Here is a 27,767-nt window from a genome sequence, read left to right on the forward strand (position 1 = left end):
CCATTCATGAAAAGCCTGTTTTCTTGTCTGGTATAGGATTCAAGGAAAAGACAGTAGAAGCCACAACTAGATGGAAGTACTGCCTTTTTTTCCTCACTCTTGTATTAACTACGTGTCCGAGATCTATGCATAAAAAGATAATGTTTGGATGAACATAGTTTTGGCTGGGCTGACCATGCTTCCAATTTCCCTTGGATAGTTTCACTCTATGCCTTGTATTACGCCTGGTTAGCACCCCCTTTCACTCTCAAAGGGGCACTCGTATAGATGATAAATTATACAGACACTATATTTGTAGTCCATTTTCATTTGTCATTGAGAGGATAATAGCCATAGACACCTACTTTAAATTCAATTATAACTCTTAAACCTTTTTAAAAAGAATATTTTAGCTATAATTTTTTGTTGAATTGTAAGATTTATAATGAAATGTATATAAATATACTTTCACATCTGTATTTTACTTATCGTTTTGTGGAAATACTGAAAAGCTGAATTAAAAAAAACACGGAACAGAATGAGGTCGTTAAATACTAGATTTTTGTGGGTCACTTCTGTTGTTTAATAGCGCCAGTTTTATACACAGTTCTGAAGGGATTTTTTTTTTTTAGTTTATTATACCTAAAAAGATATTGCTTTGTTGGCATACATAAAGTGTTTGTCAGGACTTATAAACATTCTAGTTGGCTTTTTTGGGCATTATCCTTTTTGTGGATGCAATAGCCAACTTTGCTTTGGTTCTAGACATGTCCTTGCCTTGGTTTTTAAAATTGGCTGTGGTTAAACATTTCAACAGTATAGAAATTAGTGAAATAAAAAGTAAAAAGTTCCATTTCAAAGCCCCTTTCTCCATCCTCTTTTCCAAAAGTCACCACAGTTTAGATTTCTTTCTTTAAAAAAAAAAAAAGTGTGGTTTATGAACAATACGTCAGAAATTTCATTTAAAATTTGGTGGTAAAGCAAGTATTGAGGATTATTTTCTAAAATGTTTTATTCACTGAGCTGAATCATCTTTGGATCATTATTTTTAAATGATTTGAATTTTGGTATTTAGATAATTTGGCCTCTGCCAGTGCTTTGAAATGATAATTTTGTATTTGTCAACATGCTTTTCACAACTGCAAAAATTAGCATGAGGTCACAGATTCTGGCTCCTAAAATAAGTCCAACTGTAAAAAAGGCAGAATCTAAATAATGTTATATTATTTCTTCAGTCTAATGATGATGCTTTTAGACACTTTTAATACAAAATCAGTAGAATAAGAGCTACAGAATCATGAGTTGAATGCTTGACATATAATAGGTATCCCATAAATACAATTTTTCCCCCTCTTTTTTCCATGCTCTTTAGGTGGAAAGCTTCCCAACAGGCAGTGAAACAGCCTTAGAAACAGAAATTTTATTTTTTATTCTAATATCTCCCTATTAAAAATGACTTTTTTTCTGTTTATCATTAGTAATTGCATTTTCAATTCTTAAAGAAATTTTTTAGGACAATTATTCTTACTGGCCAATTTTCCCAGGGCTCAGTGTTGTTCAGATCACTTGATACTGTTTTTTCTTTTGTATGTGTATGTCCAACTGTCCATTTCCTAAACTTCCATCCCAAGTGGAAGCTCTGTATGTCTGCAGTTAAATAGTAACTGTCCATTTCCCCCTTCTCTTAGCCACTGGTGACTTCTATTTTACTTGTATCTCCATGAATTCGCCTGTTTTGAGTACCACGTATAAATGGGACCGTGTAATCTTTCTCCTTTTGTGTCTGGCTTATTTCACTAAGTATGTCTTCAAGGTCCACCCATGTAGCATGTGTCAGAATTTCGTTCTTTTAGGCTGAATAGTATTCCATTGTATTTTGTTAATCCGTTCGTCTGTTGGTGGAGATTTGGCTGTTGTGAATAATGCTGCTCTGAGCGTGGATGTACAGATGTCTGCTTCAATCCCTGCTTTCAGTTCTTTTATTTGCGTATTCAGCACATAGTGGTGGAGTTCCTGTGTCACGGGGCAGTTTTATGTCTGACTTTGTGAGAAGCCGTCAGACTTGTCCACAGTGGCTACGTTGTTTCGTTTCGCATCGCCGTGGGCACCGCTGTGCATAAGGGTTCCCATTTCCCCACATCCCCGGCTGGTTGCCTCTTCCTTTTTAATGTGAAATCGTGTCTCACTGTGATTTCATGTGCAGCTCCCTAATGATGCTGAGCGGTTTTTCTTGTGCTTTCTGGCCATTTATATATCTTCGTTGGAGAAATGTCTGTTTTGAGTCTTTTGCCCATTTTTGAATTGGATTATCATTTTTTTGTTGTTGAGAGGTAGGACCCCTTTATATATTCTGGATATTAATCCCTTATTAGATACGTCCTTCCGTTTCTATCAGGTTAATTTCATCCAATTAGTTAATTAGTTAATTAGTTCATTTTATATATTTTTTCTTCTCTGGAAGTTTTATCGGGTTCTTTTTTGTATACCACTTCTTTCCTTTGCTATGTTGATGATTCCTTGTACATCCTTGATCATACTTAAAATAGCTTATATAATTTCCACATTTTCATTTGACTGAGTTTTCTCCTAGTTAAGTGTCACTTCTTCCTACTTCGTGTCACATCTGGTAATTTTTGATTGAATGCTTAGTATTATGAATTTTATATTGTTGAATGCCAGGTTTTGTCATACTCCTGTTAAAGAATATTGGACTTGATTCTGTTAGAGGTTAGGCCTGGATCAATTTTATTCTTCTGTGGCTTGTTTTTTAAGCTGTTACTGGATGGATTTAGGATAGTCTTTTGGGATGGTGTAGCCCCACCACCAAGGCCTAAACGCTCTGCTGCAAGGACTGTCCACTTTGGTATGAGCTCTGACAGCTGTGTGAGTTTTGGGAACCCTTCAAAGTAGAGCTCTCAGTCACTTTTTGTCCAGCCTGGTGGGCAACAGACCTCAGTGGACCCATGCAGGTATCTAGCACTCTTTCTTCATATAGCTCCTCTACTCTGTCCTGCAAATTCTAGCTCCCACAGCCTGCCGGAATTCTGATTTCTGTCCCCTCAGTTCAGTAAGATCACCACCATCTTCCTGGGATCAGCTTCTCTGTGCTGAGATCCAGAAACTGCCTTTAGACAGAAAGCCTATTTCGCTACCTGGAAAATGCCCCTGGGTAGAAAGCTGAGGCAGACGTCTGTTTATCTAATTTGTGTTCTTTCTTAGAGATCATCATTCAGCGCTACCTGTGGCCTGATGTACCAAATGTATTTTAAATATATTTTTCCAGTTTTCTAATTATTTACAACAGGAGTGTAAGTCTGGTTCCAGTTATTCCATCGTGACTGGAAGTGGAAGTCTTGGTCTGTCATTTTATTTTCAAAACTTTCCATCTAGAATTTGCCCAGAATGCCTTATCTATGATCGTTAAGGAAGAGAGCCTGTTAATTTTGTTTGAAAAATTTAAAGGAACTTTTTAGTGTACAGTTTTTCAATTGTGTCATTAGTAAGAATTAAACTTCTCTACCATATTCTCCCTTTTGTATCATAGTCTATTGCCTTTTATAGTTAAGGGGAAAAAAAGTAGAATGTACTACTAATTGTTACATTTCTTATTTTTTAGACCTAAAGATTGTCTTCGGTCTATTATGAGGAGGGTGAACCATAAAGATCCTCATGTTGCTATGCAGGCTCTGACTGTGAGTGGTTTCATTTCAAGATCTACTGCAAAATTGTCTACCGAAATTGAGCCCTTTTAACTCCCTATTTTATTCTTTTAGCTTCTAGGAGCGTGTGTATCAAATTGTGGCAAAATTTTTCACTTAGAAGTATGTTCAAGAGATTTTGCTAGTGAAGTAAGCAACGTATTAAACAAGGTAAGGCACATTATTTCTAGAAATGAATTAGCACTGTCTTCTTTCTTCATATATTTTATTGTTCAGTTCTTCACATTTTAAATCATAAAGGACTAGTCTATGCTTTTTTTTTTTTTTAACTCTTTCTAGGCTATGTCTATCCCATGTATAAGTCCATGTTAGGTTTTGCTGAAGAGACTACACATTTATATAACTTGGAGATTTGGTTTTGGTCAAGCCAAATTAGAATATATTTAACCTCTTTTCTTCACCATTCCTTTCTTCTGATGAAAAATATGTGTATTTCTCTGAATAAGAGGTACCAGTTTACTCTAGGCACAGTTTTTATAACCATTTTTTTTTTTTTAGTCACAGAGGTCATCTACTTAACTGAATGTAGAGTTAAAAATTCAAATCCAGCAATTTAAGGAATTAAAAAAATTTAATTTACTAAGTAATATGTGAGTTTTCTCAGTAAAAATTCATGCATTCTAAAGGTAATTATTTCTGGCCTTTTTGGGGGGGGATAATTATATATAAAAAATGTTTTAAGTGTTAAAAAGGACAATGCTTCATGTTTTTTGGAAAAAATGAGTACTTCCAGATTTTAGTAGGAAATAGTACATAAATAAGAATTTAAAATTCTGTACTCCTTTTAGAACATGGTTATGTGATAATTTTTTCCTGTTCTGCTTTATTCAGTTATATTTATGTATTTTGTGCTAATTATTTACCATTCTTTTGATGTCCTGAATGTCCATCAAAATGTACAACGGTTTATGAAGAGATTCTAATGTAATATTTTCCTTAATTGAAGATTTGTACTCAGTATTTAGTAACGTGAACAACTTTAAAAAGCAAACAGTTGCGTATAGGAGAAAGAACTCTTTATTTTTCAAATATTTTACAGTGAACATATTGGTTTTATACTTAAGGGGGAAATGTTATTTTGAAGAAATGAAGTTCCCAGGAATATCGGCATATGGTAGACCTCATGCCAGGCCTCAGATAATTAAGTAACTGGGTAAAAACACAGCCATGCACATTAAAAGTCAGGAATTAGGAATAAAGGAATTGTACTATTTATTCTCTCTTTCCAACTTAGTTTTCATTGGTCTGCAAAAAAGAAAACAAACTTTTCTGTGTCTTCCTCATAGACAACACTTGCTTAGTTGCAAAATACTCTGAAAAGTCCTGTCTTCCTGACCTCCAGAATAAGTTACTATATATCTAATGTCTTAATATGTTATGAGGTATGTGGTGGTATCATCTATTTTTTTTCATAGTGTGGAAATAAAACTAGTTTATTTCTAGTAACTATCTGTATTTTCTTATGTGTCATCTATAGCTAGGGATTATTTATGATTTAAAAAGATCTGCAACACTTTATAAGTTTTATATTTACGGTATCTGTATTAAATCATTTGCCAGGAAATTAGTGCTTTTTTATTAATTTTTTTTCTCTATTTTTAAGGGTCATCCTAAAGTGTGTGAAAAATTAAAGGCTCTTATGGTTGAATGGACGGATGAATTTAAGAATGATCCACAACTTAGTCTAATATCAGCAATGATTAAGAACCTTAAGGAACAAGGTGTTACATTTCCAGCTATTGGCTCTCAGGTATTTTATATAAATTTGTGTGTGTTCTACAGTTCGTTTCTCTAAAGTAGCTATGTTTATTTGAGTTTTTCCTCCAAACCCAGGTAGTTTTTAATACTCCAGAGGAATTTTTGTTAATAATAATAATCTTGCATATAAAGTTGCCAGAAAAATATAGTGGAATGTTAATGTGTTCCAACTTCTATTTACCCACTGTTTCTCCTTCTTTATTAATGAATTCATTTAACGTTTTTGCAATTAAAAAAATTTTAATATAATTTTAATAATACAGACAAAATTGCTTTATTAGGTAATACTGACGTTCTTGTTAAATGCTCTTGGTGCTGTAATTTTATCTACAAAGAATGACAGCTCAAAAATCAGGTTTCCTTAAAATTTAAGGATGTGTTTAGAGGTTCTTTGGATTATGAAATTTATGAGCACCTGTATTAAAAAATGGTAGGGAGATAAAAGGGGGTCATTGGGAAGAAAAATTCCCCTTAAGAGCTGACCAGCACGTACGTGTCTTCTTTCTTTTTTCCTAATAAATATGATTGACTGAAAGAGTTAACTTGCCTTAAAAAAAAATTATGTAATGAGCTCAATCTCTAATTTACGTCATATAGGAGAAAAAAAGGAAGATTATCTCTTTTATTCCTTTTCTATTCCGGTAGCCATCCTTTAGGATGCCTAACTAACTAAGTAGGCTTAAAGTGTGTGGTAACTTACTGCACTGTCTTTCCCCATTGTATGGCTTGGGGTAGAATATAATGAGTGATGTGAAAGCATGAGCAGAAAACTCTTAGTTGTAGAGGGCTCACATTCAGGGTTTTGACCATTTCAAGGGAATTATGAAGTGGTTCATCCAGACTTATCTAGACTTTCTTCCCAAGGCACTTCTAATTTATGTAGGTACTCTTGAGATGTGAAAACCTAGAAATATATTTTGGAGATAAAGGAAGAGAGGATATTTTTCTTCTTATTTGAAAAAATTTGGCTTATGAATAGTTTTACAATGATAAATTACATCTTTGAGAAGTAGTCATTCATAATTGATAGCTCATTTTTACTACCTCAGAATAATTTCTAAATCTGTATAATTAAGGAATAATTTTATGCAGAATAATCCAAGATATCTTACAATAAGATATCCTTGACAATAGAAGCAATGTTTAATTATCGAAGAGTAGACTCACTATGGAGAACCAAAGAGTGTAGTTGCTTAGTGGAATGGCAGGTTCTGTATTCTGAGAACCTGTTCCAGAGCTTGTTACTTACAGTGCGGTTGGTTGGCCATCATCATCACCACCTGGAAGCTTGTGAGAACTGTAACATCTCATTCACGGGTGGAAATGTGCCTCCATAGCAGTGGACTCATTGTGTCCATTTTAACAAGCCCCCCGATGACTCTGTTTTGAGCAGCACGACTCTTGAGGACAGCTTTCAGTGCAGGTGAAAACTGCATTTCAGTCCCTGTAAGAGAAGGAAGAAGAGTTACTGATCCATTTGATACGTAGCTTTGTTTGGTTAACCTAGAATCTCAGATAGTTGTGGGAACAGCTCTAGTGATCCTCTAATCTAATCCCCTCATTTTACAGATGAGGATACTGAGACCCAGAATGGTTAAGTGACTTGCCCAGGGCCACAGCTAGTAGTTGACAGAGCTGGAACTAGGACACAGGCCTCCTGACTCTCAGTCCAGTGTTCCTTCCACTACACGATCCTGCCTTCCGTTTGATATTGAGGTTAGTAGATATGTGTCTGTCCGGACTAGGCTTCGAAGGACAAGAAGTGGAGTGAACACTGGCAAGAGCGTTTACGTACTAATTGGTGTAGATGTGAGACTACTCTCCTGTTCAGAAGATTCAGGGTGTAGATCAGCAATAGTAAAGTTAAGAGTTACTTTTCTTTTTTGCATCTAGATCTTATAAAATATGTGAAAGCTCATTTTGTTATAGTTGCTGTCTTTCAACCACAAGAAATATGTAAAATGCGTATAAAGTAACCTATGATGAGGTAGAATGGTGATGTTTTTAATAGTAGTTTCTGAAGAGGTTTTCATTGAAAACCATGTTTGTAAAGAGCTTCATGTTTAATTAAAAAAATCTATCATCTGGGATCAACTGCAGAAGTCCCTCCAAATCTTACAGTCACTTAGTTGCTTAAGCTGTTACTACATTTTAATCAGACTAGACCTTTGTTAGCATATTTTTAAAAAAGGTTCTGGAAACAAGAGAATTTTTTAAAGTATATTTTTTCATCCAAGTACAGAAGAAAATAATATAAAAATATAAAGAAAAGTGATAGTTGAGTCACCTAACTCTTGCTGCTGTGGCTCTCGTAGCACTGACTGTGGGCACTGAGCTTGAAGTGACGCTGCCACTGCTGCCGTGTTTGACTGGTTAATCAGACAAGTAGCGTTGCTATACTTGGAACCTGATGATAGAAAGGGACTTTGAAAGAGAGCAGTTCAGGAATGTAGGGCTTCATATAGCTTGTTTCTGCACCTCCTACTTGACCAGTAGAGATCCCTTCTCAGAACACAAGAGATCAATATGTCTATTTTGTGAAGTTCACAAATTGTGAAAAAAATTCATATATAACAATAAAGGTTGCCTCTGATGAAGCATACGTTCAATTTTCAGAAGTGTATGATAATTAAAACATTTTTATTTAAGGAAGTTTACAACTAGAGGTGGGTCAGATTGAGAGTGCTTGAAGTTCTATTCACTGAATACAAAAGCTCTCTTCTAATCAGCTTTTCTAAAAATAAATGCCTTGTGTATTTGTTTGACATTATAAATATATTAAGTGAAGACTATTGCATGGTATTTACTATAATGTTGAATATTTTGCCTTTCATTTACTTAACAATCATTTATGAGCTCTTGTAATATTTAGCCCCATATACCCTCAAGAAACATGCAGCCTGGTTATGGAGACAGACATGTAAGCAGAGAATTATAATAGGAGCTGAGATTTATTGCCTGTTACTATGTACTGGGCAGTGATCTAAGTGCTATGCATTTGGTAATTTGAATATTTTTTAGAATTTCATTTTTCTTAATTGATGGCTTTGGGAATTACAGTATACATTTGTAACTTGTCACAGTCTATTTTGAGTTAATAGCGAATTATTTCACGTAAAATGTAGAAACCTTGCAACTGTAGAGAGTTTATTTACTCCCTACTTCAGCACCCTTTGTGCTGTAGTTATCACATGTATGGCATGTATCACCTCTGCATACATTTTAAGCCCAGGAGACAACGTTATATACTTTGTGATTTAAACCCTGAATGGCCTTCATTGCATCTGACTTTGGAAGCTACGTGTGCTGATTTAATCCTCATGACAGCCCGTGGTGTGTGGGCCATTGTTGTCCTCATTTCGTAGATAAGGAACTTGAGGCCAAAGGAGGCTTTTAGGCGCTCAGGGTTCATGTGTTAGAAGGTGGTGCATCTGGGGTTTGAACCGCATTAGCCTGACTCCCCATTAGCCTGATTCCCCAGCTTGCGTCCTTAACTGTCCTTAACTACCCGAATCATATAATACCTTGTTTAAAAGTGTTACCAGAGGGGCACAGAGGAGGGAAGGCTTAATGAGAGGGTTTAGGAACGTTTCACTGAGAAAGTGATTTTCAGCTGTTCACTGACTGGTGGGTTGAATCTCACTAGGAAACAATGTGGATGGAGTACAGTGAGCCAGAGGGGAGGACGTCATGAGTAGAAGCAAACGTGTGTCACAGCGTGTGTGTGTGTGTGTGTGTGCGCGCGCGCGTGCGCGCGCGCGCCAACAGTTTCTGGTAACTGATAGAGTGGTTGAAAAATGAGGCTGGGGTCTCATTGGCCTCGATGGCCACACAAAAACTCAGCAGCCATTAAGACTTTAGAAGCTTGTAATTCTGTAAGTGTGAATCAATGTATGTATTTATTTACTTGTACACTACCTTATATACAAAATATGTTTAAGAGGTACAGTAATATATTGTCAAAATTAACTGCTAGTATTTTGGTTTATAAAATAGTATAATTTTTTTTTTTTTTTGCGGTACGTGGGCCTCTCACTGTTGTGGCCTCTCCCATTGCGGAGCACAGGCTCCGGACGCGCAGGCTCAGTGGCCATGGCTCACGGACCCAGCCGCTCCGCGGCATGTGGGATCTTCCCGGACCGGGGCACGAACCCGTGTCCCCTGCATCAGCAGGTGGACTCTCAACCACTGCGCCACCAGGGAAGCCCGAAAATAGTATAATTTTATGAGCATTTGTATTACTGTATATCAGTCTGGATTCCTAAAGATAACATTCTGACTTTTGATCTGGAAGGAAACAGTAAAACTCTTGAATAGATATTTAAAAAATTTTTAAACTGCTTGTTTTTAAAGTAGTCACCTCCTTCCCACTCTCAACCCCTTTTTGTTGAAATCTCCTCTAGTCTGTCTTCTCTGGTTTGTATAGTGTCTGCTTCTAGTTTAACCTCTTCACACAAACCTGGGAGAGTGTGGCTAGACTGTTAACCCTAAGAAAACAAACTCTCTCAGTCTGTTTTCTCCAGTTCTACCTGTTCTCTGGCTCCTTTCAAAGAGGAGGCTGCTCAGGTTCAGATTTCTTTCTTGTTCAGAAGTCTGTGGTGGATTGATGGGAAGGGTCTTGTGGGTTCTTAGATTAGTTGGGGGTAGGAAAATTTGAGAACAACTTTCAAATATCATTTTCCTTTTTTGTGTGTTAGGCTGCAGAACAAGCAAAAGCAAGCCCAGCTCTGGTAGCCAAGGATCCTGGTACTGTGGCTAACAAAAAAGAAGAAGAAGATTTAGCGAAAGGTACATTTTTAAGTCCCTGATCATGGAAAGAAGATAGGTCTCTTACTTGATGTTTATTTTCCCCCAAGATATTTAAAAATAAAAGAAATAGGAGTTCACAGCTAAAGTTGAAATCTACTTGTTCTCCTTTGTTCCTCTCTTCAGTGTCACTTTTTTCCTCTCCTCTTCCGAGGCAACTGCTATCATGTATGTCCGTTCAGTCTATGTTTCTATAATGTTTTTACTACACTATCTATGTGTCCATAAACAATACCAAATACTTTTTTGTGTCCAACAAATTCTTTTTCATAAATAGTGTACTCTAGGTATCATCTACAACTTGTTTTTTTCATGCAACAATATGTTTGAGATCTGTTCATAATGAGACATGTATATCAAGTTCATCTGTTTTAACTGCTGTGTAATATTCCAGTGAACTAATAAATATCTGCTGTAATTTATCCTCCTACTGATGGACAGCTGGGTTTTCTGATTTTTTTTTTTTACTATAACAAGTAAGCTGCACTGAGTATCCTTGTCCACCTTCTCTTGTGTGTGTGTGTGTGTGTGTGTGTGTGTGTGTGTGTGTGTGAGAGAGAGAGATTTTGTTTTGTGGTATTGTTGGCTTATGGAGTAGGTACATCTTTAACTTTGCTAAATAGTTATAGTATTTCCTTTTCTATCAGCAGTGTATGAAAGCTTTTATTATTCACTTATTCTTTTTAGACTCATGACATTTGCTATTGTCAGAGTTTAATTTTTGTGAATCTGATGAGTTTGAAATGATACCTAATTGTTTTTAATTTTTATTTTCTTGATTGCTAGTGAGGTTCAGTCCTTTTTTGAACGTTTATTAGCTGTTCTGATTGTCTCTCTTTCTGTTTTTTTTCTAATAATGATGTATAGAACATCTTTATTTTGGATATTAATCTTTTGCCTGTTATATCTGTTATAGATATCTACTCTTGGGTTTTGGCTTGCAATTTAAACTTTGATAATGGCATGTTTTATTAAACAAGTTTTAAATTTTCATGTAGTCAAAATTTTTCCTTTTCTTTTATGATTTTGGGTTTTTTTTTTAATGTCTTAAGATATTTTTCTCTCCCCCAGGATCCTGAAAGATATTTTTCTATGATAATTTTAAAGTTTTGTTTTCCCATCTGGTCTTTTATTCATCTAGAACAGAAATGGAAGGGAAGACGGGGTTATGTGTTGCACTGAAAGCAGGGTAGTCAATTCATTAAGATTATGTTACAGAGCCTGTGTGACACATGGTGATGGCCTGTATTAGGGGAGGAGATAGAGCAGACACATTTGAAATCTATTTTGGGGGATTTGTTAGGTGAGACTTTACTGTAGTTATTTCCAAATTCCAGTTCTTAGACTAATTACCTAAGAATGACCTTTGGAACAATAAAATGTAGGTTCTCAGATACTTCCTTTGAGACTCCTATTTAGTAAGCCCCCAGTGAAGGATTCAAGCTTGGGACTTTGGACTTCCCAAGTGATTTTGTTTATTATTTGGTAAACTTAAGCTACAGAAATACATTGAAAGATGAAAGAAAATATAAAATATCTGCAGCTAAATTAAACAAAATTGATTTGAGTTTATGTCTTTTTATTACCCAGAATATTTAAAATTGTACCTGTTCAGTAAAAATAGTCATCATGCTGTTCAGTTTTTTTTTTTAGTTTATTTTTTAAGCTCTCAGTGTGAATGAATGAATAAAATTGATGACATTATTTTTGTTCAATATATTATATCAGAATATGTCGTAGTTTCCCTCTACATTATTAGAAGAAGAATACTTTTTACCTTCAGATATCTTTTTGTACTTCTTAGGATTGCTGGGTATATTAACATTTGGGGTCTTTTTAAACCCATTATTTTCCAGCCATTGAGTTGTCGCTGAAGGAACAAAGGCAGCAGTCAACCACCCTTTCCAATTTGTATCCAAGCACATCTAATCTCTTAACTAACCACCAACACGAAGGCCGAAAAGTTCGTGCTATATACGACTTTGAAGCTGCTGAAGATAACGAACTTACTTTTAAAGCTGGAGAAATTATTACAGTTCTTGATGACAGGTGATGGTTACTATTAAGTTGAACATTCATGTGAAAATATATAACATATTCTGTGTTTCATATTATTCTTGCTGAATGCCTTTTCAAACGTAATAAAATCAAATACTGATGCAGGTAGTTTTTCTGTAGGACGGTCGGTTGCTTTGCTTGTGTCATACTGTCTGGATTCGTATTTTGTAGCTTAAGTTTTCCTCGTCTATCATTTAAATGGGTTTTATATGTCTTGGAGGCCTAGTTTATTCATTTTTGGTTCCATCTTATAATATAGATTGTTAAATTAGTAAAAAAAAAAGGTTAAGATTTTAGAAAATACACCAAATATATATATATATGTATATATATGGAATTTATAAGAAATACAAAATATATTGAATTATTTGCACAGAATAGTATATCAGTGTGGAACAAATTCATTTTACATGGTGTTATATACATTATATCATAGGGGAGGTGATACAGTGCATCTGTTTTTTTACTACAGCTTTATGTTTACTTGAAAATTAGTTGTTACTGATGATTATTACTCATAATGAAGTGCTAAAATTTGCAAGTGTTTTTTTTTTTAAGTCTTTATTTTTTTTAAAGGGAGAGCTGACCTGGCAGTTTTTTTTTAAATAAATTTTTACTTATTTTGTTTATTTTTATTTTTGGCTGCATTGGGTCTTTGTTGCTGCATGCGGGCTTTCTCTAGTTGTGGCGAGCGGGGGCTGCTCTTCATTGCGGTGCGCGGGCTTCTCATTGTGGTGGCTTCTCTTGTTGCGGAGCATGGGCTGTAGATGCACAGGCTTCAGTAATTGTGGCACGCGGGCTCAGTAGCTGTGTCTCATGGGCTCTAGTGCGCGGGCTCAGTACTTGTGGTGCACGGGCTTAGTTGCTGTGCGGCATGTGGGATCTTCCCAGACCAGGGCTCGAACCTGTCTCTCCTGCCTTGGCAGGCGGATTCTTAACCGCTGCACCACCAGGGAAGCCTAAATCTTTGTTTTTGAGGTTGGATAAATGCATTAGGTTTTTTTGTTTGTTTCATTTTAATATTTATGTATTTATTTATTTGGTCGCACCGGGTCTTAGTTGCAGCAGGCGGGCTCCTCAGTGTGGCTCACTGGCTCCTTAGTTACAGCACGCGGGCTCCTTAGTTGTGGCAGGCGGGCTCCTTAGTTGTGGCTCCAGGCCTTCTTAGTTGTGGCACATGGGCTCCTTAGTTGTGGTGTGTGAACTCTTGGTTGTGGCTTGCGTGTGGAATCTAGTTCCCTGACCAGGGATTGAACCTGGGCCCCCTGCATTGGGAACATGGAGTCTTATCCACTGTGCCACCAGGGAAGTCCCTGCATGTGGTTTTTAAAGATCAATTCAAATACATTTAAGATTATTCTTATAGTATCACACTTACATACTAATATGTTTTCTTGAATGGAAGAAAATGAAGTAAAGTTTGAGCTGGTTAGCTGGAAGTTGCACAAAACCTTGATCATTCATTCATTCAAAAAGTATTTATTGAGCACTTGCTAGCTTTCCTTATCCTAGGTGCTGGGGATCCAGTGGTTAGCGTGGGTACGCACCCAGGAGTGTGTTCCTTGTGAACATTTTGTGCTGTAAATGGTGTTACTGTCATGTGTGTTCTCTTGGGGGGGGGGAAGTTTCCTAATGTGTGCTAGAAAGAGCACTGATTAGGAATGGAGGTCTGGATACAGAGCCTACCGTCTATCTTATTATAAAGGATTCTCACGCGGGAGCCTATGAACCATTCGAAGTTGACATTTTCAAGTGTGGGGACCTCTGTTTGAGGGAGAGAGTTCAGAGCCTTGTACTAGATCCTCGAAGCGTTCGCCAGCCTTCCAGAATATGAGAAAGAACTGTGTGTTTAATAGCGTCTTATCTTCTCTGAGGCCTCATCTCTAATTTGTAATAATGATACATTCACTTCCTCCATTGGATTGTTGTGAGCTTCAGATCTGGTAATAATATAGGTTAAACACTATAAAAGGTAAAGATACATAGAAATAAAAGTTCTTTGTTATAGTAAAGCATTCTTTCTTGTTTCTCTTAGTGACCCCAACTGGTGGAAGGGTGAAACCCATCAAGGCATGGGCTTATTCCCCTCTAATTTTGTGACTGCGGATCTCACTGCTGAACCAGAAATGAGTAAGTATTTTCCAGCCTGTCACTGGATGATGATCCACAATTCTCTCTAAAATTCAGCTTTCTGGAGCAGAGACTCTCCAAAGTTAGTGCCTCCAAGGTGTTTATTAAAAATGCAGCTCCCCAGTCAGATTATTTATGAGGAGTCATCTAATCATCTAAGAATTGAAATCATCTGTCTACCAAGATTATCTTAAGACAGACTATGGACTTTTCTTTAAGGAAAAAAAAAAAATATATATATGTATATATATACACATATATATATGTATGTATGTATACATAAGTCATTGTAAAAATGCAGATTAAGAAGTGTTATAGAATTTATGCATTATGTATTTTTGGTATCATCAGTTGATGAAAGGGTGACAAATGCAGTGTAACCTTATAGAGAGTTCTTCCTATTCAAAGGTTAGCTAATTTCTGTAGTGTCCAGCCCCAAATTTGGAAGCAGTGGCCTCTTAGCAACTTAATAGCTTTCCTAAGCCACCATGTCAGATATTCAGAAGGAGCTATAACGAATCATGTCAATAACTTTTTGAGTTTCAAACCTTTGCTGACTAGGAGAAACAGACTAGAAAGTGGGGCGAAGGAGGAAAAGTGATATTACTGGCAGGCGTAATCACTGCAGGACATGTAACTGCCAGTAGTCTATCGAAATATTGGTAGGCAGTTCACTGTATTTCTAGGCAATACTCTAATGAATCTACATAATGATGATTTTGTGGCATCAAGATTAAGTCACAACCTTGCTCTTTTTAAGGAAACAGAAATATGTTCTAATCTAGAAAGATTTCTGTAGCGACTGAAATGGTTAGAATTTTAAGAGTTTTTTTGTAAGTAAGTTGGTAAGCTACAGTTATCTTGGCAAAATCTCATCTTTCTATAATGCCAGGTAGAAGAGATCAAAGAAAGTTATAAATCACGATCTGCTTTGGTCATTTTTAGTTTACAGGAATTTTAAGAAAAGATCTTTGTCTCAGTTGTCTTTTTATTTCCAACAGTTCTTGGTACTGAATCTTATCCAGAATACAGACTATATAAATGTTTATACAGTAAATGAAGCGCAAGTGTCTGTGTATTAACAGTAAAGATACACTTTTCTTTGAAAACATAAAAATGCTTCTCTTTCAAGAGAAGGCTTTAATAACAGACCAGATGTTACAGATCTTTGATAAAGTAATGCCCTCTCCTAGTTATTGTTGGGATGTCTTGTGTCACTTTTATAGAGACAGATTGTGATACCCATTCCTTTAATAAAGTTCTCTTTGGTAAACTCAGAAAACGTCCTGTGGAACCTTGTTTAGATGGCAGTGCATAACGTGCTAACTTTTTAATCTGGGCTGATGGTGGTGGGGGATTTTGCTTGATTTTTGGGTTTGGTTTTTTTTTTTTTTTAATCTTGAAATAGCTGTTAGAAAGGATGGAATTGTCTTGGACTTCCATTCAAGAGGAGATCCAAGATCTCAGGTAGATAAAGTAGCCATCTCATCTTTTTTTTCCCATTATATAGAAATGTAGCCTTAAAATGAATATTCTAGTTATTTTCATGTGTTTCACTCTGGACCATGTAAAAGAGAAACCAGAGCATCAGAGCTTATACAGTGGAGTTACAGTTCTCAGGCTTGGAAAATGAGTGTTAGCAAGATCCTTGTAGCATCGTTCTTTATGAGCAAACAGAAGCCCATTTCACTGAATGTGTCAGTTAGAAGTGCCTGACCTACTTAGCTTGTTTTCGTTTTGGAGAGGCAGTAAGATTTCGTGCAAGCACTGTATTTTATATATGTATATGCATAAACACATCTGTGTGTGTGTGTAAAATATTATTTATACACACATACACATAATATACACACAAACATACACATACATACAAAGTAATAGTATTAGTCCCTGAGAGAAAAAGCACTGCAAACTTGTGCATGGTCAGCTGTTAGGATGTGAAGTCTACCATGTGTTTCTTATGGGTAGCGGCCAATGCAGTGCTGTCCCAGCTTTCTACTTGTTAATAGCTCAAGATATGAAAGCAAAAATATGCATAGCATATGGCTCTTTTTCTTCCATGGGAAAGTGAAATCAGCTGAAACTGGTTTTTTTTGTTTTGTTTTGTTTTTGTTTTTGTTTTTGTTTTTTTTGCGGTACGCGGGCCTCTCACTGCTGTGGCCTCTCCCGTTGCGGAGCACAGGCTCCGGACACACAGGCTCAGCGGCCATGGCTCATGGGCCCGGCCGCTCCGCGGCATGTGGGATCCTCCCGGACCGGGGCACGAACCCGTGTCCCCTGCATCAGCAGGCGGACTCTCAACCACTGCACCACCAGGGAAGCCCCTGAAACTGGTTTTGTATGTAGAGTTTTACTTTATGGTGACTTGTGTGGGATGACTATATTCCTTATATTGGAAATTAACCTATTTTCCATTTGTATTCTATAGCATAGAATACATAAGTGATATGACTTCTTGTTCTCGGAGTAAAATCACAGGCCAGATTCCAGTAGTGTGGGCTAATAGAGCTAGAATGATTGGCGTTCAAATCCAGGCTTTGCCGTTTATTAGCTTTCTCCTACGCAAGCGTTCTTAATCTTTCTAAGCCGCTGCTAACCTCATTTACAAGATGGGCATATCTCATAGGATTGTATTGGAGCTTCATTGGGGGAAATGCAATATTCCATTAAGCATATTTAATAGTTTAATTAATATTATTTCCCTTCCTTAATTCTGCCCCTTTCCCATCCCCCTGATTCTTAATTTTTATGAATACTGATTGACTACATTGAGATCAGGATGAAAAAATCCCAAAAGGAAGTTCATTCCTTTAAAGCTGTATGTGTTTCTCAGTATTACTTTGGATAAGATTAATTACTATGTTAATCATAACCTTATACTTGCTGGTTAATGTTACATTGAATCTTTTTAAAGATTGCTTTGTTGAGCAAGAGAAATACATGCTTCTGGTTTGCAGATCCCTTAATAACCACCTTTTCAGTTGCAAGAATAATGTAACTAAAAAATACAGACTGATTTAGTGGAAAATTCAGATCCCTGCCAAGGCCACTTGTAAAGCTCTCCACTGGCCTGGGTGTCATTCCCTTAGTTTAAAAAAAAAGACTGAGTGGCGTGAGGGGAATATATAGCTAACTTCCCAATTCATTACATTGAAAGAGCATGGCCTGTGGAAAAGTGGAGATTTTTCTTTGAAAGGACTGGTAATTTGAAAAGAGGATTTATTTTCAATAGCAGAATTCATTTATGCCATTGTAAAACTTTGCTTTCTGTTCAGCAGTTTACTAAACTCTCATATGTAATAGGTGATTAATCTTTGTTCCAGAAATACAGTTCTTATTTTTAGTGAAGTATCTGTTATGGAAAACATAAAATCTTTAGAAGAAAAAATTAAGAAGTCTTCACAGAATTTCATAATGTCATGTTCTGTCATGGTTGCCTAAATCTGCAACCGAATTATCCCTTAAACTGAGTTTCTCAGATTGAAGGGAATACAAGAAAAATCCAAGTTCTCTCCTTAAAGTGCTTTTAAATAAAATTTTAAATTTATAAGGAAACGATAAATGTTACATGTTTTACAGTTAAAACGGAGAAGAAGACGGTACAATTTAGTGACGATGTTCAGGTAGAAACGATAGAACCAGAGCCGGAACAAGCCTACATTGATGAAGTGAGTGATTTCCTGCCTGAGAGCATCATTCTGAATTCACCATTGAAGTTGCAATGGTTTTCTTCTCTTATTTAAAAAAAATTCAGTACTTGATTAATGCATGTGTTTTGTTGTTATACAACTTCAAATACAGACGAAGCAAAGATTCTCCTGGAAAGTTCCTCCCTAGTCCCATTCTTACCATGTCAGTGCTTATAGTTGTACCTCATTATTTTAATTCCTGCTTAATATTCCGTAGAATGGACTTATCATGACTTCATTATTCTGTTGTTGGACGGTTAGGTTGTTTTCAGTTCTTTGTGTGTTTTTTGCTATTACAAAAACTATCATAATGAGACTTTTTGGGTATCTTCAAAAGAATGTGTGACTTTTTTTTTTTACATCTTTATCAGATTATAATTGCTTTACAATGTTGTGTTAGTTTCTGCTGTATAACAAAGTGAATCAGCTATACGTATACATATATCCCCATATCCCCTCCCTCTTGAGCCTTCCTCCCACCCTCCCCATCCCACCCCTCTAGGTCGTGTGTGACTTTTATTTTTAAATGCTCTGGAAATTATATTCTTTGTAACATTTTAAACTAATGATGAAAAATGAGATGTCATCTTTAAACTATGTGAGGGGATTTGTAGGTTTTTAGCCTTTTTTTAGAGGAGCCAGAAGCAGAAAGTTTGAAGAGCGCTGTTTTAGCGAAACGGGTTGTAGAAGCTGTGCTGAGAGCCCCCAGAGAATGTACTGGAGTCAGGGAAAGTTAGGTTTGGCTATAGCATTCCATTGGAAAATGCATGCTAGCGGTCTATCTAGAAACCTCATTTCTCTGATAGACAATTTCAAATAGGTTGTAGAATTCTGTAAACAAAGAGAAGAGAAATTATCCATGTATTAGTTGACCCTCACTCTCATTTTACTCCCCTCTCCTTTTTTTGGCTGTAGGCAAACTTTTCTGACATGTGCCTTCTTTTTTAGACTACTTAAAATGAAAATTGTGAATCTTTTACGTTGAAAAATAATATCCATTTCTAAATATGGAATTCTTTTGACTTCAGAAGAGTGTTTTAATATACGTGTGTCGTTTTCACTCTCTAGTGATTAATTCATCTCTCAAACTGTTATCCTTCTGTACAGAGTATAGAGTTTTGTTTTGGTATAAATAACTACTTTGCTTAGAATTGGTACTCTTTAAATTATTTACCTAAGTAACTATACTCAGTAGCATAACCATGTAAAAACCATGAATGGAGAAAAGTTTGTAATTATTATAGTAATATTCTTTGGTACATGAGATCTATATTTTGGTTTTTTAAAACTTGCGTATAGATACATCTCTACTAATGTAATGTATAGATGTATTTATGTAATGATGCCTTCATTAGTTCTGTTGGTCTTACAGCAAAAGATTCTGAAATAGATCTGAGTCATTGCTTTGAGATGCCTTCCAGCCTTTCACATAGGAGAATAGAGAAGCCATAAATCTTCCTCCTTTTTTTGATGACAAAGTGAAGCATTGGTGGAAAGAGAATGTAGAGTAAATCCTTCTGGTGCTACTTAGAAGAACAGCTGTACCAGAGCTGAGCTGTGCCTTACTGAAACAGCTGCTGTATTCTCCCTTGTAGAGAAGTAGTAACGGAGCTGTTAGTCACAAGTACTGCCAGCTTGAGAGAGAGGTTACACCTGTCAGCATGGCAAGACTACAGCTGCCCCTAAACAAAGTGACACAGAAGTCCACTAGCATGACTTAAGAGATTAAAGAACTCACATGTTGTAAGTTTAAATGTTGCTCTATTTCTTCTCATCTAAGAGAATTTCTGGTAGCCGTTTCAAAAGGGCTCTGACTTCACATGATAGTAAAGAGAACACACGGACAGTAAATACATAGAAGCGAAATTGAAGTCTTCATATCTGTGCATTACAGGATTAGCCACTCTCTAACGAATGAAGTGAGAAGGTATTGTTGCATAATGATTTGTTACTTTTTATAGTAACAGTTTAATTTCTGTAGGATAAAATGGACCAACTGCTACAGATGTTGCAAAGTACGGATCCCAGTGATGATCAACCAGATCTTCCCGAGTTACTTCATCTTGAAGGTAAACCTTGTTTTCCATTTCCCTTGCAAATAAAGAAAAATTAGGATTAAATCTAGTGTTCTGTTACAGAGTGGTTTTATATTTAAATAAAATTGAAAATGATATAAACAATGTTAACATTTCTGACTCTTCTGTGACCAGTCTCACGTTTATATGCAGTTTAATTGAACCTTTGGTAGAATTCAAATTCATATACTTTTCTACCCAAATTAAATATTTTATTCAACATTTAAAATGTTATAAAATGAAAATTGGTATTAAAAATTTCTGAGATCAATACAGTCAATCTAAAGTATTGATTTTATAAATAGCTAGGAAAATCAGTCTTGGGTTCTGTGGGCTAAGATTAATTAATAGAATTTTTATTATTCCAAATTAGGTCTTTTATTCCTTAAACTACATGAATATCCATCAGAGAGTTGCTTTCTTTTGCTGCATTTTCTTATATTTCTTTAAATCTTGTCATCTTAGCCATGTGTCACCAGATGGGGCCTCTCATTGATGAGAAGCTGGAAGATATTGACAGGTAAAAGAACATGCGCTCCGTCTGTGCTGTGTACCTTCTTCTCCACAGATCTCTCTAAACTGCATATTGGAATAGAGCTGCCTTGTATTTTATTTTATTTTCATTTTAAAGATATGCCCGTTCTCATTCACTTGTTTTCTACTTGATGTGGGAATTAAAATTAGACCCATCTGCCCCCACTCCCGCTTTTAAATGAGGATTTATTTGACTTTCATTATGTTAGTCTGTTTTAAAAATAAGGGTTAACTATTATAATCATATTTGCTGTAAGCGGCATCATCAGGGCCCACACATGACCCATCTGTTATTAATGAGGGAAACCTGGATATTTGAGGTAAAGTCAGGTACAATAAGCTAGAGTCCTTCCAGCACAGCACCTAAATCTGAAACAGTTTTGGTTGCCTTGGAGCTAAACTATAGGATATTTTTTTTTTCATTACAAGGTTAAATTTTTAATAATGTCTACTTACACCACTCTTTGCCATTTTTGCTATTTTGATGCATCTTATTATTTAGAACATTATATCATTTAAATAGCAGTTATGTGTCACATTATTGTATATTTCAGAAAACATTCAGAACTCTCAGAGCTCAATGTTAAAGTGATGGAGGCCCTGTCCTTGTATACCAAGTTAATGAATGAAGATCCAATGTATTCCATGTATGCAAAATTACAGAATCAGCAGTATTATATTCAGTCATCTGGTGTTTCTGGTTCTCAGGTAAGCTTTTAAAAATGCAAGTATTAATTCTCAAATATATTTGAGATTATTTGGAATAGCTGTGTTTTTGTAAAAAGTGAAACTTTCTAAAAGTGATGTTTGGAGTAAAAATAAAGTTAAAAAGATTTTTTCACTTGACAAATACAATGTGTAGTATGCTAGCTATAATAATAGTTCTTGTTCTAAAAAATTATTTTTCTGCAGGGGTGCACATCAATCACTGTCAAGCTTTAAAAAAAAAAAAAACAGATACTTTGACTCTACCCAGACCTATTGAATCCAGGCATGAGGCCCAAACATCTGTATATTTTTAAAGCTTCATATCTAATTATCTAGTTAAGAACTACAATTTTTGTCTGTCTGAGTAAAATTTCTAATTATTACTAAATTCTTGTGAGTATCTACCATTTTCAGTTTTATAGTGACTTTCTTTAATCTGCATTTTTTCCATTCCTTTACATGAGAATGTGTGTAATGCAACAGAGAGCGCTTTTTCCTCTCGTCATGCCCAGCAACTATTTCAAGAGCCCATATCCCACAAACTCACTAAGTTCAGGGTGTAGGGAGTAGTTAGTCAGACACAGCATTTTATCCATGTAGGGTAGCATAAACTTTGTGCAGATGAATTTTTTTTTGACGCAGTCCACTTCTGGAGTGAGGGGCCAGAACCCTGGAGAAGAGCAGCCAGGCCTGAGAAACGTGAGGCTGGATGACACCTACCCATGAGTCTTGATGCCAGTGTGAGCCAGCAGACAAAGAGAAACCCTTCACGTTCAATTCGCAAAGTACAAACAGTTGTATTTGTGAGGACTGGACTAGCTGCGTCCATAATGAAGACCTTTTGGATTCTGTGTGTAGTGAGTCTCGTGTGGCTTAACACAGCCTTCAGATGATTGTTGTTTTGTTTCCTGATGAGTGTGTTACTGTCCTAACAGCTGCTACAAGTCTCACTCCCTGGACAGTGGAGTTCTGTTTTCAAACATGTGAAATGGAAGGATCTAATGGATACTACAGAAAATTAGAATATTATGTGTGTTTAAGATTCAGGGGGCACTTAAGACTAATCTCTTTAGCTTAAAACAAGTATAGTTTTTAGGTGCAGGGGTACGCAAACAATGGCCCAAGGGCAAAGTCCAGCCTCCCACCTCTTTTTTAAAATCAATTTTTACTGGAACACAGCTGTTCTCATTTGTTTCTCCATCGTTGCTGGCTGCTTTCTCTATGGGCAGAGCCCAGTAGTTTCAACAGAGCACACATGGCCCACAAAGCCCACCCCATTTACTGTCTGGGCCCTGGACAAAGAAGTCTGCTGACCTTGCTTTAGGAGGATAGCTTGCTCTATGTTCAGTAAGCTGTAACTTAGGAGATATATCTCTGTGTAGATGCCTAGAAACAAATGCAGACTGTTGCTGTAATGCAGTGAATTCAAACACACTTCTTCAGCATTTGGGGGTTCATTTTAGGGAGATACAGTATCAACGTGGAAAGAGGGATTATATTAGTATAAAATTTCAAGGTAAGTTTCTTTACTGCTTCTGTACGGAGACAGACACGAGTTTAGCTAATGTTTCCCTAAAAACAAAAATCATCAGAAGCCCACTTCACTGAAAAGCACTTTTTAAAACGCCTGTCGTAAAGCAACTGTACCCCAATTAAAAATAAATAAATAAAATCTACATAAAAAAATAAAATAAAATGCCTGTCACCAGAAGGAACTCAGAAAACCATTTCAGAGATGTAATCGTTGCTCTTTTGTAAGTGAATGCATGCCTGTTGAAATCCGAGGGACCCTAATGTGTTTTGTCTCTGACTGTCCTAGGTGTATCCGGGCCCTCCTCAAAGCGGTGCCTACCTGGTCGCAGGGAGCGCGCAGCTGAGCCAGCCCCAGAGCTACAGCCTTCCCCCAGAGCAGCTGTCTTCTCTCAGCCAAGGAGCCGTGCTGCCTGCCAGCCCAGCCCTTCCTAGTCAGCAGGCTCAGGCTTCCTACCCCAAGTAATGTGATCATTGGCTCTTGTTTGCTTTTAGTGTTGTTAAAACTCTCAGGTGCCCTTGGTCGTCTGTAATCATAAAAAATGGATAAGAAAAATCCAGGGTAGGTGTCATCACTGATGCCAGACGGTCAGCCCCGTCTGTGGTGGCAGGTGGGTTCTGTAGGAACCCCCTGCAGTGCTGCAATCCTAGCCAGCATGCCAGCCCTCTGTCCTATTGAGTTCTTGTTCTGGTTTTAGCTTTGTGTTTTTTATATTCCTTCCATCATAATTTCTTTTGTTTTAATCTGAGTCTGTGATAATATTTGTTAAGAACTTCAATGTAACTTAAATTTATTTTGATAACTATAATTTAATGCTTTACACAGATTTCACATAAAAGCTGAATGTTCCTGTGGTTATTATTTTAGAATTTATAGTTCTGGGCTGTCTCTTAAAGACAAATATTCCCTTCTTTTTACCCTGTGTGAGAATTTAGTATATATCACAGCATGATAAACCACATGAAAAGAGACAGTACAAGAAGCTGTACGCCCCTGTGGTTCATGGGGCGAGTAGCTGAGTATGAAACGACAGGCCCATTGTTCTGGTCATTTACTTAGAATGCCCCTATCATGTAAATGATTATATTTATACATTATATTATTCATAATTTATAAATGCCTTTTCTACTTCAGTGGGCATCTAAGCTGAAGTCATCACTTTGGATCGAATAGGTAGGCTTAAGAATTCAGTAGTGTGTAACTCCAGAGGTCATGATGTTCTGACTCACAACAGGAGTTTCTTGGTGGCACAGGTACAATTTCTAGGGACCTTTCCATCAATGTTGGAGTTGCCCAGAATGCTCCTATACTGCCCTCACTATTGTATTGTTCATCCTCCAAAGAGTCACACTCTAGGGATGCTTGGCGATTGTCAAACATGATTTTGTGGTCACATCTCGTATTCTGAAGTGACCTTAAGAAGGATGGTGATGCGGAAACCTGTTACAGGCATCAAACAGCAGCAACACGAAAACAGCGCCCCCTACTGGGTCATGTAGCTTAGGAAAAAGTTAGCTCTGACTCTGTTTGTCCAAGGACTTCTGTTTCTTTTCTTTTCTTTTTTTTTTAAGTCTCAGTTTGGTAAAAAGCGAATACCCTTACATAGAAATTGGTAGGGAGCAACTATTAGGAGAGTAACATGCTGCTTTAAAATTAGATCAAAGTGAGTAGAGGTAGGTATTGCTGAGAAGTTAGCCAGTGTACTCGAGTAGTATGTATAGGAACCTCTCAGATACTTTAGTATTAGCCAGAAGTGCCGCCTCTGTCCCAGCTAGTCCTCTGTTACCATGTCACATGCTGCTCTGGATGTTTCATTACTGGAGATTACTTGGGATCCATTCTTAGTTCAGAGCCTTGAGGAATTATCCTTGTAAGTGAGATTCTCTGTTGGGAGGTTCTTAAACCGTGACGTGCTGTAGAGCCAGAGCACCTTGCCCCTGTTTGCTGGGGGCTGCTCTGTCCTCTTCTGCCATTTGGATGCGAGACCCCCGTGCAGGACCCGCGCTGTGTTCCAGGGCCTGGCTACTGACGTGCTGTAGCTGTAAATGTCACCTCTCCAGAAACACGAGCACATTTCAATAGGTGCTTTTTGCAGAGCATTTCCTTGAAACGTGTAGCCCTCTTCGCTGGGCTAATTGCTGCTTGTTCTTCAGCTCTTAGCTTAGCTTCGTCTTTACTAGAAGCTTGTCTTGCCTTCGCACCTCGCCAGCACTGTTCCTCCTCTGATGCTGTCTCAGGCCCCCAGCACCTCGTGTTATCGTGTCGTCCTCTGTATCTCCACTAAACTGTCATATCTTGAGAGCTGGAGCGGCAGCTTTCACCTTTAGAGCCACACTATGTAGCACAGAGTTTTACACCTGGTAGGAACTCAGTAAATATTTGATGGTAATTTCAAGGGCTGTGTTAGGCCAGTGAGATATATGTTTCAATACCTTGAAAAGGCTTCACACAGGCTTTGAGGCAATTTTTTTTTTTTTTGTGGTACGCGGGCCTCTCATTGTTGTGGCCTCTCCCGTTGCGGAGCACAGGCTCTGGACGCTCAGGCTCAGCGGCCATGACTCACGGGCCCAGCCGCTCCGCAGCATGTGGGATCTTCCCGGATCAGGGCACGAACCCGTGTCCCCTGCATCAGCAGGCGGACTCTCAACCACTGCGCCACCAGGGAAGCCCAAGGAGGAATTCTTTCCCCCCCGCCGTTTTTGGTAGGCAGGTTTTTTCATGTCCCTCAGTTTGTATCTAGGAGGCAATTTCTTATTCTTTTACATAGAATTTTGGCTTTAGGGTGGTCACTTTTCCAGACTTCTGTCACCCTAGGGTGATATTGCTGATAACTGGGGATGGTGGTACTGATACAGTTTTCTAGACCTACCTGAGTGATGGTGGCCACGATGATACTAAGGTGACCAAAGCTACGTATTTTCTTGTTGGTTATTTCATTTTACATCTGTTAAACAGATGTTTTCTGTGTCTGAGTTTGACGTTGTAGGTATAAGTGAGATCATACGGTATTTGTCCTTCTCTGTCACAGGGGCAAGGTTTCCTTCTTTCTCACGGCTGAATACTATTCATGTGTGTGTGTATCTCTATCTCTGCCTCACACCTTCTTTACCCATTTATCCCTTGACGGACCCTTAACTTTTCCCGTTTCTTGGCTATTGTGAGTAATGCTGCAATGAACATAGGAATGCAGATACCTCTTTGAGATCCTGATTTCAGTTCCTTTGGATATATGCCCAGAAGCAGCATTGCTGGATCATATGGTAGCTCTATTTTTAATTTTTTGAGGAACCTCCATACTGTTTTCCATACTGACTGTACCAACACTGCATAGATGTTCTCTTTTCTCTACATCTTCACCAGCAGTCCTTACTTCCGGTGTTTTTGATCATAGCCAGTGCAACAGGTGTGAGGTGATACCGTGTGGTTTTGATTTTATTTTTCTGGTGGATAGTGATGTTGAGTGCCTTTTCATGTGCCTGTTGGCCATTTGTATGTCTTCTTTGGAAAAATGTTTATTCAGGTCCTCTGCCCATTTTTTAATCAGGTTGTTAAGTTGGTTTTCTTATAACATCTTTATTGGAGTATAATTGCTTTCCATTGTTATGTTAGTTGCTGCTGTATAACAAAGTGAATCAGCTATAAGTATACATCTATCTCCATATCCCCTCCCTCTTGTATCTCCCTCCCACTGTCCCTATTCCACACCTCTGGGTGGTCACAAAGCACCGAGCTGATATTCCTGTGCTATGCAGCTGCTTCCCATTAGCTATTTTACATTTGGTAGTGTATATATGTCCATGCAACTCTCTCACTTCATCCCAGCTTACCCTTCCCCCACCCCATGCCCTCAAGTCCATTCTCTACGTCTGCGTCTTTATTCCTGTCCTGCCCCTAGGTTCTTTAGAACCTTTTTTTTTTTTCAGGGTTCCACGTATATGTGTTAGCATACGGTATTAGTTTTTCTCTTTCTGACTTCACTCTGTATGACAGACTCTAGGTCCATCCACCTCACTACAAATAACTCAATTTCATCCCTTTTTATGGCTGAGCAATATTCCATTGTGTACATGTGCCACATCTTCTTTATCCATTCATCTGTTGATGGACACTTAGGTTGCTTCCATGTCCTAGCTATTGTAAATAGTGCTGCAATGAACATAGTGATACATGGCTGTTTTTGAATTATGGTTTTCTCACGGTATATTCCCAGGAGTGGGATTGCTGGGTCATATGGTAGTTCTATTTTTAGTTTTCTAAGGAACCTCCATACTGTTCTCCATAGTGGCTGTATCAATTTACATTCCCACCAACAGTGCAAGAGGGTTCTCTTTACACCCTCTCCAGCATTTATTGTTTGTAGATTTTTTGGTGATGGCCATTCTGACTGGTGTGAGGTGATACCTCATTGTAGTTTTGATTTGCATTTCTCTAGTAATTAGTGATGTTGAGTATCCTTTCATGTGTTTGTTGGCAATCTGTATATCTTCTTTGGAGAAATGTCTATTTAGGTCTTCTGCCCATTTTTGGATTGGGTTGTTTGTTTTTTTGATATTGAGCTGCATGAGCTGCTTGTATATTTTAGAGATTAATTCTTTGTCAGTTGCTTCATTGACAAATATTTTCTCCCATTCTGAGGGTTGTCTTTTTGTCTTGGTTATGGTTTCCTTTCGTGTGCAAAAGCTTTTAAGTTTCATTAGGTCCCATTTGTTTATTTTTGTTTTTATTTCCATTTCTCTACGAGGTGGGTCAAAAAGGGTCTTGCTGTGATTTATGTCATAGA

The 27,767-nt window shown here is 37.3% G+C and overlaps 1 protein-coding gene across 1 annotated transcript in view; it reads left to right on the forward strand.

Moving 5' to 3' along the window:
* The window catches only part of STAM (signal transducing adaptor molecule), a 69,658-nt gene that overhangs the window by 29,476 nt on the left and 12,415 nt on the right, over positions 1 to 27,767 (forward strand). The window contains exons 3-13 of the mRNA XM_060162664.1: positions 3,596 to 3,671; positions 3,753 to 3,848; positions 5,302 to 5,448; positions 10,154 to 10,244; positions 12,119 to 12,311; positions 14,356 to 14,450; positions 18,030 to 18,118; positions 20,121 to 20,208; positions 20,680 to 20,734; positions 21,303 to 21,456; positions 23,276 to 23,448. Of these exons, the coding sequence (XP_060018647.1) occupies positions 3,596 to 3,671; positions 3,753 to 3,848; positions 5,302 to 5,448; positions 10,154 to 10,244; positions 12,119 to 12,311; positions 14,356 to 14,450; positions 18,030 to 18,118; positions 20,121 to 20,208; positions 20,680 to 20,734; positions 21,303 to 21,456; positions 23,276 to 23,448 (1,257 nt within the window). The remainder of the gene's footprint in view (positions 1 to 3,595; positions 3,672 to 3,752; positions 3,849 to 5,301; positions 5,449 to 10,153; positions 10,245 to 12,118; positions 12,312 to 14,355; positions 14,451 to 18,029; positions 18,119 to 20,120; positions 20,209 to 20,679; positions 20,735 to 21,302; positions 21,457 to 23,275; positions 23,449 to 27,767) is intronic.

This window comes from Lagenorhynchus albirostris, chromosome 1, assembly GCF_949774975.1.
Source record: "Lagenorhynchus albirostris chromosome 1, mLagAlb1.1, whole genome shotgun sequence".
Taxonomy (NCBI): domain Eukaryota; kingdom Metazoa; phylum Chordata; class Mammalia; order Artiodactyla; family Delphinidae; genus Lagenorhynchus; species Lagenorhynchus albirostris.